The sequence below is a fragment of the Morchella sextelata genome, assembly GCF_020137385.1.
Source record: "Morchella sextelata strain SCLS chromosome Unknown scls_4, whole genome shotgun sequence".
NCBI lineage: Eukaryota > Fungi > Ascomycota > Pezizomycetes > Pezizales > Morchellaceae > Morchella > Morchella sextelata.
This window is the reverse complement of record NW_025408619.1, coordinates 1,627,391-1,637,944: the sequence shown is the minus strand read 5'-3', so window position 1 is coordinate 1,637,944 and position 10,554 is coordinate 1,627,391. Positions and strand designations below refer to the sequence as shown.

General features: G+C 49.1%; 3 protein-coding genes across 3 annotated transcripts; 2 read left to right on the top strand and 1 right to left on the bottom strand.

Annotated features, from left to right (window-relative positions):
- Positions 1–1,044: 1,044 nt before the first annotated feature.
- On the top strand, positions 1,045–2,912 carry H6S33_010330 (uncharacterized protein; the record flags this gene model as incomplete). The annotated part of the gene is made up of 8 exons (XM_044841704.1): positions 1,045–1,097; positions 1,158–1,225; positions 1,290–1,356; positions 1,412–1,557; positions 1,610–1,694; positions 1,750–1,796; positions 1,847–1,955; positions 2,009–2,912. The coding sequence occupies 8 exons, from the start codon at positions 1,045–1,047 to the stop codon at positions 2,910–2,912; spliced, it is 1,479 nt and encodes a 492-aa protein (XP_044697473.1).
- A 1,512-nt stretch (positions 2,913–4,424) lies between these two features.
- Positions 4,425–8,116, top strand: H6S33_010329 (uncharacterized protein; the record flags this gene model as incomplete). The annotated part of the gene is made up of 4 exons (XM_044841703.1): positions 4,425–4,454; positions 4,653–5,715; positions 5,775–7,109; positions 7,185–8,116. The coding sequence occupies 4 exons, from the start codon at positions 4,425–4,427 to the stop codon at positions 8,114–8,116; spliced, it is 3,360 nt and encodes a 1,119-aa protein (XP_044697472.1).
- A 788-nt stretch (positions 8,117–8,904) lies between these two features.
- Positions 8,905–9,892, bottom strand: H6S33_010328 (uncharacterized protein; the record flags this gene model as incomplete). The annotated part of the gene is made up of 2 exons (XM_044841700.1): positions 8,905–9,213; positions 9,335–9,892. The coding sequence occupies 2 exons, from the start codon at positions 9,890–9,892 to the stop codon at positions 8,905–8,907; spliced, it is 867 nt and encodes a 288-aa protein (XP_044697471.1).
- Positions 9,893–10,554: the final 662 nt, after the last annotated feature.

Sequence of the window (10,554 nt, the reverse complement as noted above, 5' to 3'; positions counted from 1 at the left end):
TAAGGTCCGGGCTTCAACCGTCACTACCCTACCACCTTCTCCCCTCCTCCGGATCACCTCCTACTTTACGTACATAATAGCGTCCTACCTATCTCTCCCGGCAACTTCCTCCTCTCGTTCACACGTTCACACGTTCGCATTTTTTTCATCTTTTTCGTCCTTCGTTGCTGCAGCGACTTATATACCTCTACTTTCCAGCGAAAACTAATACTCTCACGCGCTGTTGTGCATTTCACAAGTCCCTGGTTGCGTTTACGGCTGAGTTTATCAACTTCGCTTGGCATCTTTTCGCCAGCATCCGTTCACTTTATTGCGCCTCATCCATCCACAACTACGACCGGACGAAACCAGAGTTCGCCGCGTTAGGAATTGTTTATTCAAAAACTGTATCGAAATTTCACCAACGCCGCTGTGATCAAGTTTGAAACACTAAGTTTCTTCTGAGAGACGGTTTAAAAACAAGGGAAGTTGGAAGGGAGGTCACAACAAACATTTCGAGGGGAGGGGAAGAAGATAAAGGCCAAAGGCGGGGCAGATAAACGTGCTTTCTAAAGAAGAGAGAAAGATAAGGTTGTAAGAAAAGGAAGAAAAAATCTTACAAGAGAAGGGACTGCATTCTTCTGTAGAGAAGCTCTTTGCACAATATCCATTCCCTGGCTGTCTGTTTTCACATGGCCATCACGTACTAGAGCTTTTGACTCCTTTTACGACAGAGGTATCTTATAGGGGACAGCGCACAAAGAGGAACATTTCGCGAACCATCAACGTTGTAGCCGCCCGGTAAGACTATCAAGTGGCCCGGGCTCCCGCTTTGGTGCCTTTCTTCAGGGTCGCTGCCATATAAGCCGTACCCTCGCATTGTCAAGTGGAACTTCGAGTTTTGTGAAACATCGAACCCCCTTCGTACCTCCGCAACACCAGAGTTTGCTCACCATTTTAACATCAAAAAGTAACTACTCCCGTGAGCTTCGCTGAGAGCATCACTCCATCTTCAATTGCTATTTCCGGGGGGTTGTACTCGACACGCAATCGAGTGAAGCTTGAATGAACTCCCACACGTTTGTTGATGCCTCTTCAAGAGTGGGAAGGCTGAGGAGGTAAGGGATCGTTTTATCTTGCCGAATTATTCTGGGGTTAATGCTAAATTCCACATTTAGTGAGGATTATGAACTACATATCCGCCAAGGGCCTGAACGTGCTCGGGTTGCTGGTGTGAAGGAAAAAGGTACAAATTTCCTGAGATGTCTGTTATTTTGATCCGGTTGTTAATGTTGAGTCTGGGGCTCTAGATCGTAAACCGGTCGATCCTCCGCCGATAATTCAGTTGAAAATTCGAGATGATTCAGATCCAGCACAGTAGGTTATTGCAGTTTTCTTTTCATCGATTCATGCGCTGACGGGGGAGATACAGGAATTACCTCCAGAGTCCTTACTATTTCATGTGCACGAATCTTTATAGTTCTGTCCATGATTCCCCATCTCCAATACCACCGCACCAAGCGTTAGCTGGCACATTAGTATCCTCCCTTCACCGATTAAAGGATATCGACAATAGCGGTATGTCTTCCTTAAATATTGTGAGCGTTAAATACAAGTGCTGACATTTTAGATGGTGGTTTTTTTGTCTTTGGCGACCTGTCAGTTAAAATCGAGGGGGAGTTCCGTCTGAGGTTTAGTCTCTTTGAGATGTTAAAGTGAGAATCCATATCCTAGTTTTATCCTCTGTAGCCACACTGACAGCTTAATTAGAAATGAAGTTGTTCATATCAAGTCGATCACTTCAGAACCATTTACAGGTCCGTTCAGTTCTCTCAGAATTATACAAACTCAATCTAACATTTCCTAGTCTATGCGGCCAAAAACTTTCCAGGAATGTCTGAATCTACTTTCCTGTCTCGCTCATTCGGAGATCAGGGAGTCCGATTGCGTATTAGGAAGGAGCCAAGAACTCTGTTGTTAGAAATAATCCCCCCTAGGTTCACGATGCATGGGTGCTAATATCTTATAGAAAACGGCCACCTTCTGGAATAGGATCCGTGGAATATCCGCCACGCCCACCATACCCTACCCTGCCTCCAGAATCAAGACCTCAAGGATATCCACCACAGAGTGGATATATGACCTCTCCAAGCCACGAATACCCACCTGTTTATGGCGATCAAGGGAAACGACGGAGGACTGATGTTATGAGCCCGCGGGATAGTCGGGGGGAACCTCAATATGCGCCTCGTCCATACGACCAACCGCAATACCCCATGTATCCGCCCTCATCTCAATCTGGGCAATATTCGGCATACCCCAATTACCCACCGCCGCAAAATTCATATGCACCCCCACCTCCACCTGATTATAGCGGATACCGTCAACCACCACCACCCCCACCACCGCCACCACCACCGACGCACTCGCATTCCTCGTCGACCTCCTCACCATACCAGTCCCCGAGGACTCAGCAATACCCACTGCACCGTTCACCTCTGCCTCACAATCAATCCGCCCCCCAAAGTCAATATCAATACCCACCTGGTCCTCCACAGACACAGCTCCAACATGGCCAACAGCCGCCTTCTCGGCCGCAAATCGGGACCTTGATTAGGTCTCCCGTGCCAACATCAGGGATACCTCCCCCACACCCGAGATCTCAACAGGTCCAGCACCCCTCTCACTTGAGCTCAACCGCATCTCCTGCCTCATCGATGCCTATGGCTCCGCCACCAGCGTCGCCTCATCGTCAGCAGCCTCAAGGGAGTCAGGTGTATCTGCCCCCTTTGCAATTGCCGCCGATGACATCCGGCCCGCAGCAGTCTTCGGTGGTGTCACATAATGCCATGCCGCCGATGTTAACTCAACAGTCTGGGTATGGTCCTCCAACGTCCTTTGATTCCGCTGCTCAACAGCAGTCTTCCGCTTAGCCACCTTCTTATGCTGGTTCTTTCTATTACGCAGTTACGGTCGAAGCGAGGGAGATAAAAAAAGAAAGAGAGCGTTTGAATAACCCTTGTTATTTTGGAGCGTAATGTGCATTGCCTCGGATTTTGGGTTTGTTTATTTCTGTTATCATCTCATATATTATGGATTTTGAGTATATTGCGTTGTTTCTTTTCCTTTTTTTCTTTCTTTTTTGGGCTCGAGCATGAGATAGGTTTTTAATGCTGTCGAATAAATAGCAGAGGAATCAAAAGGGGGCGAGGTGGTGACCTAGTGCTCGGGGAACATAGTGGGGTTTCTTTTCTTTTTCATGTTCAAGGCGCAGAATTTGGCGGTTTCATAGCATCACGATTTCGAACGACATATTCATATATCAATAGGGTTTTCTTATTTTTTCTATATTTTCTTTTTATCTATTTTTCTTTTGGGGGCAGATGATCGCAGAAATATATTGGGCACTCGGAATTTTCGTATCTATTTGGTTCAACTGAAATTGTGGATATATGGGTTATTTTCATTTCAGTAATTGGAGTGAGAGAAATGCTCGGGGTAAGTGAAAAATAGAGTATTCAACAGGTTTCATCCCATCTTGCGTTTCTTCGGGTGACAGTGCATTATTTTCTCATCATGTAACATATCTATGTTTCACGCAGTCACGTTGTTTCCCGTGATATATCTGTGCAAAGTGAGGGAGCAGGAAGCCTAACCTTGCGTCTGCATAAGCATACACCATGTAGATAGTAGAGTTTTACAGCATACAAATTTTTGGAGGCGGATAAAGCTCCTTACGGTAGCTCAGATCGTTTAACTTACCGCGTGCTGTCCAGACTGACCAATCGGCAAAACCACGAGGCGCACAGGCAATAATAAACGGAATGTGTCTTAGTTTGCGCCATTCGCTTCCCAGAAGCTGCAGGGCTTTAACTTTTTCCAGTGTCTCAGCTACGGAGCTTCTTTTGGGCTGGCAGAGCCCCAGCTCGGATTACTTCGGTTTCTCATCTCCCATTGGTCCACCTCGCGGATGCACCAAGGTTACCTGGCGAGGATGTGCAGTTGCCGTGCCACACGGCTGCCGAGCCTCAAGGGGAGCCACTCACTAGCTTTGAAGATCACGATTCACCAAATTGGCAACATGCCCACAACTGAGTAGGACCACGTGAGAGGGTGTATCAGACCACCCGCGCGCCCAACAGCTTATTTTGTTGTGCAGCACACACCATTTGCTGTTTCAAAGCGAGAGAAAACGGAAACCCTCGACTCAGACATTGAAGTCTCAGAACTGATAAAGTGCCATCACTGACGCACTGGGAAACTACAAAAGGGCATCTCAGCTATAAACTGGCTATCTTACAGTGAAGTGAGTCGAATGCTGAATGGTCCTCATAGGTAGTTCACGCCATAGGACTCCAAACCCTAGTTTTGAAACTCGCCTGCATTGGTGGCGTCCCTTCTCATCTTTAACCCACTATTCTTCCAGTGTTGAGACGAGAGCAAATATGGCAAATCTGGTGACTGACATTTCCATCGTGGGTGGTTGGAATCCACGGATCAAAGACTCGCCCGCTGAAGTGTTCATTTACACAAAGGTCTTATATCCCCTTGTAACATGCAGTCTATGTTTCCTGTCCCTTGCATCATGTTTCCCTGTTGGTTCTAGAACCATGGTCCGGCAGCGGTAAATCTGAGGCTAACTTAATATTTCCCGTGGTTGTTTTGAGCCAAAGATCACTCCGCAGCCTGCCGCAAAGGTTTCTCTACTCCACCTCCAGAGCCTTGTTGTAAAGACAACCCTGTTGCGTGTTATCCCGCTGCTTCCGGATGGTACCAGCCCCCGTGAATCCCCAGGAATCCGTGCCTTAGGGATCCCGGTCGTTGCTGGGAGGAACCGCACAGTTCCTCAGACCCCGGTCAATCAGAGAAGATTCAGTGAAGCCACACTGGACGGTGTCGAATCAGTCACTTCTTGTGACTCTCAAAAAATCTCACATGATGGCGAAAACCCTCCTAGAGAGGCGGGGGAGAAGCAAGACGTAGAGGCCGTTCGAGGAAGGCTGGAGTCAATTAGTCGCGGCCTGTTCAGGCCTAAACTTATTTCTAGATCTGACCTGTCCCACAGATATGAAGAAAGTTCTTCAGACGAGAGTACAGAAGACATATTTTCCACACCTCTCAAGAAGTTCGACCCTAGAAAAATAATAACTTTCCCCGGTTTTGGGCAAGGGCCTCGTGTGCGTAGCGGGGGGTTTATGTCTCCTGAGGCGGGCATAAGTTATTTTCGAGACATTAATGGGCAGTTTAAGCAAGCTGAATTTTCTGATTGGCAAAGCACCCTCGGCCGCTCTAACAATTCTTGGAATCCCACTGTACCTCGAAACTATAAAAGGAAGGCTAGGATCTGTTCAATCAGTTCTATCGGGAGAGAATTGTCTCCGATGACAGAGAGGACTCTGAAAAGAATTGTCGAGCTTAACGCCCCGGTTGCTGATGTGAACATTGGGGGAGATGGCGCTTCCGAAGATTCAGAGGCAGTGTTGCGTTCCTCTAAAATTGCTGCAGGAAATGCAACGGCGGCAAAGAGTTCTTCGGAAAGTAACACCATGATTGCTCTCGAAGGAGAAATGGCGCCACAAGAGCTTCTTGAGGTGGGCGATGATACAGCACCTGCTGCTGTGGATGAAAATGATGGGTGTGAAGACGAACAAGCCGTTTGTAGTGAAACTACAATGATTATTGAGAAAGATACATTATGTATCTTCTTCCCAAACAAAATCCGTGGTGATGCTGTTGGTACGCCCATGGAAGCCCCCCCTTTTAGTCAATCGACTTTCTTTCTGATTATGTTACAGTTATCGAAGTAATGTTGGAGATCAATCCACTCTATATTGAGGGAAAGACCTATGCAACTTTTATCCTCGCAGGTCTACCACATTGTAAAAACGGCGCCTACATCAATTTTCGGATCGATGATGAAGATGATTGGAAGTTTCACACTTTCCCAGCACTCAATACTGTTGAAACGGGAGACACAGAGGAAAACAAGCTCCACGGTATTCTTGACTTGAACTTAGAAACTAACCCTATCCATCTTGACCGCTCTGTTGTTATTAGAACACTTCGGTGCCCAATGGTCCTCGAAGTGTTGGAATTTGAGATGAAGACGAATGTTCAGATGGACTTCTCATGGTCGCCCTTGAATGAAAAAATATCTGGGGAATTTGAGATCACTCTTTCCTTTCTGAAAGTTGAGTCAGACGAAGATGCAAAGCGCAGTGTCATTAATCTTTTCCTTATCAATGGTCCCGAAAGACAGGATGGGCTGAGCGTCGACTCTCCTGGGGGCTTTCCAACAGACTTTGTTCTTGGGGATCGTGAATTTCAAAACCATGAAATTAGTGCACGACGTTGCAGGCTCCTCCGGGTTGAAAGACTAACGAAAGACGTTAATCAAACTCTGCGGGTTCGGTTTAATAAACAGTTTACATCAGTGACACAGGATGTTGGTATTCCATTTGTCCGGACTGGTGGTGATACCACGATCCTTGAGGAGAGTGTCACAATCATAAACGCTAAATTACCTCTGGAGGCTGCATTTACTCCAAATTCTAAATCGTGGAAACTGTCCAAAAAGCTTGGATCCGATACCTTTAAGACATTTACGAGAGCAGAGGTAAATATGAGAGAACCAAATCCATCTGTCTCTATTTCATGCCTTCAACCCGCAATGTCTCCCACGGCAGAAGCAATGAATCTGGCTTTAATGAGGGGCCGTGGTGAGTTTATTGACAGAATTGACTACAAGGTTGAAGAATCCGAGTGCTTTGATGATAGAGAAACTCCGATTATAGTAGTTAAAATGAGTTTTGAGCTTGATGTTCCTCCCGGTGTAGAACCTATGGGAGAAATCATTCGATTTCATATTGGGAGTTTCGCATTCCAGTTTGTCACTATTAACGGGGGGTTGACCGGAAAAGGTGTTCTCTTTGAGGATGGTGATGAACTGATAGTTTTAAACTTTGGAATTCTTGATGGCACTAAGAATGGTGAGAAATTACTGATCAGCGCCGAATGGTTTGGCGAACAAGGCTTGAGGCTCTCGTGTGGGGAGATAATAGAATTCAGATTACCAAGGGTGACGGGAAAGGTTGTGGGAAAAACTGTCTTTGAGTGTGCAGATAAGAAAGGTATGTTATAGATATGCGTGCTTCCATCCCAATCCATAATCTGTACTACTAACATGGATCAACGAAATCTTATAGCTTCCATCCTATCTCTGCAATTAAATTACCAGAATAAGGCCACTTCTGGTTTCACCAAGGGGAAGGCCATAATATTGGGTATGGACACTGATAAGAGTGAGATATTTTTCCATATTCCATGCAAGATTGTCTGTAGGTCCTTATATGGTTCCATTGTGACCACGAGCGACGTTTATGGCACTGTTTCGTCAAACTCTCGTTTATTTGGGAGTCTAGAAAATCAAGAACGGCCAGCTTGTTCACTCGAGAGTCTAGAGGGCCAAGAACAGCTAGAAAACTCTGCACAGGAAGTTCATCAGGAGCACCGAGATGTCGCACTCCATTGGATGTGGGAGATGAAAGAAACGTTGATCGTCATCATGATCATCTGGATGCTTTGCATGAGCCTGGTATCACAATCAAAGCAGAACTCGGCGCTTAGAGCTTCACTTCGCCAGACCGCAATCATGTTAGACCAGAGAGAGATAATCAACGATCAGAAAACACCCCCAAAAAACGAGCCCCATACGCAGTCCCCAAGAAGATCTAGAGGGGGTTCTGAGGATACGTGGTGGTCTGTGGTGGGTCTCGAAGACACTCAAGAGATCGGCCAATTTAAAATCGGCTTTTTAAAGATGGATAACCCAAACTCTGATCATAGGACCTGCGATCCAGCGGAAGCTGCTGTCGATTGCAAGAACAGTGACGCGGAGACCGATACACCGGTCGTTGATGTGGGGAGCAACTCCGATGTTGTAGGGCAAGCCGAAGAGATAACATTAAAGGCACCCGATAAAGCAAAGGACCGGGCAGAGCAGGGTAGCAAGGAGCTCCAGAAGAAAGTAGCACTGCTCCTGCAAGAAAGTTTTGCAGAAAAGGCCCAGCGCGTTATAGTACATGTGCTTGAGTTCTTCTGGCGCCTTGTATTTGGGGGAGAGCGTGCTGAATTGTAATAGCCGCTTTGGGGGACCGGCGGGACGGATTAGGCATTACTCTAGAGAAAGTAGTGTTTAGCGGACCTTTGCACAGAGGCTGCTCGTTGTTAATTATAGTTTTTAATAAAAGGGCTGGATCCCTATTAAGCGTGTTCGTGTCATTAAATCTCATAAGTGATCTAGAGGCGCCATGGGAATGTTCGCGATGACCGAGTGATCTTTCATGACGATGAGTGTAGAATACAACATCCCCATTTATCATAGACAACCTCTGGATTACTGTGTAGTAGATTGATCCCCATCAACAAAGACAATCCGTAGACCATACTCTAGTTCCAGGCCACCACAGCACATGAAGACTCAATTTACGAAGAGGGTTAGGTTTTATTTAACCATCACCGAGAACTATTCCGGGAGACGTTCCTTGATGTTATTTGGGGAGGGGGGGGTGGTCCAGATTCAATTTCTATATAAATGCCGGGACCGGGGAAAAACAAGCAACTTTTACACCCCCTTCACACACAAAGCATAATGAAAAAACACCATATCTCCTTCCTCCCCCTCCCTCAAGCACCACATTGAAGGGAGGGCCGGGGACGGAGGGAGAGGAGAGAGGAGGAAAAATAACCAAACACTATAAGCAAAAGCAACCCCCCCCCCTCCGCCCCCTACAAAGCCATTAATACCAGCCAGAAAAGAAAAAAACATAAAAAAACATAAACCCCCCCCCCCCCCCCATCCCCCATAACCCTATAACCAATATCCCCCCCTCTTCCTCCGCACCCAATTCCAACCCCGCGACAGCTCTACGCACCCCCCTCCACCTTCACCCCCGCGCCCGCGCCCGCCGCCGCCGCAGCAGCAGCAACAATCTCCCGATGCTGCTCCTCCAGCCACCTTGCGAGCGCCAGCAGCGGCTCCTTCGGCTGCTCCCGCGCCAGCATCTTCATCCCCTCCAGCAGCACCGGCGTCACATTCTCATTGAGATACCTCCTCGCGGGGGCGCCCCCGGGCGGGATCTGGTTCTGGCGCGCCGCTGCCGCCGCCGCCGCGGGTGCGGGTGGTGGCGGCAGCGGCGGGGGCGTGGTGGTGTGGTGGAGGAAGTAGTTGTTTTGCTTTAGTGGCCAAGTGTTAGTATAGATTTTTTTTATCTGTAGAGGGTGGGTGGATTGAGGGAGAATTGAGGGTCGGGAGAGAGGGAAGGGGCGGGGGGGGGGGGGGAAAGGGGGGAGGTACCTGCGAAGTTGGCGACTGCGTCGACGTCCCCGGCGGGGACGCGGTGTACGGGTATCCCGAGCCCGAGCCCGAGCCCGAGCCCGAGCTGTACGGCTTACTCTGCGGGCTCTGGGCCTGGTAGGGGGACGTCATCTGCGCGTACGCGTACGGCTGGGGCGGGTGCGGGTGCTGCGGCGGTGGGGGGCGGAACTGCTCGTTGACGGGGGAGTGGGAGTGGGAGGGGCGGTGCGTGCTGCTGGCGTAGTCGGGCGAGTGCTGGGCGGCGGAGGTGTAGCTGTTGTAGACGGATGGCTGTGGTTGTGGGTGTGGATGTGATTGTTGTGGGTGTGGATGTGGGTGTGGATGTGGATGTGGATGTGGATGTGGTGGTGGATGTGGTGGTTGGGTGATGGTGGTCGTGGTCGTGGTGTAGTCCGGGGGTGGAGGTGAGGTCAGGCTGGTCATGGACAGATCGGCCTTTGAGCGGTGATGGGGCGCGTGTTGCTGGTGCTGGTGCTGGTGCTGGTGCTGGTGCTGGTGCTGGTGCTGGCCTTGGTGGTGCTGCTGGTGCGGGTCCATCGCTGGCTGGCCCGCGGGGAGGGAGGGGGGGTTTGGGTGCTAGTGGGGATGCTAGGATGGATGCGGGATGGGGCTAGAGGCTAGAGAGAGGCTAGAGGGGGCTTCTACTCTAGCTGTTGTTGTTGCTGGCTGTTGCGGTTGGGGGTTGCTGGACCGTTGTGCTTGTAGAGTACTAGCAGTGGTTGCGGTCTGTCGCTGGCCTGTGCCCGAGCTAGTAGGGATGTGGATAGACGGGGGAGGGATGAGGGATGAGGGATGAGGGATGAGGGAGGGGTGTGGGGCCTGTGGTCACTGGCTGGCTGTCTCTCCTGGTAATGGTTCAACGTGGGATCGAGGGATCTCAATTGAAGGCAGAGCGGATATGTAAGTGATCGAGTACGGACACCGCGGGTGTGTGGCCAAGCGCCGGTATAGCAGGATAGAGTGGATGGGCGGTATAATATGGGAAGTCCGTCCGTTTACACGAGGCAAAGATCCCCCACAGGGCGAGGGAGTCGCGTTCTGTATCACCGCTTCGCGATATTGCTTCCTGCCAAGACACTGGGTGCATAACGGGCAATAACGAGCACAGTGCATATACGGCCATCTTGCATATTGTGCATCTGTGTAGACAACAGAAGGATCGCTTGAATAGCATAAAATTACAAAAAAGGACTTTTATA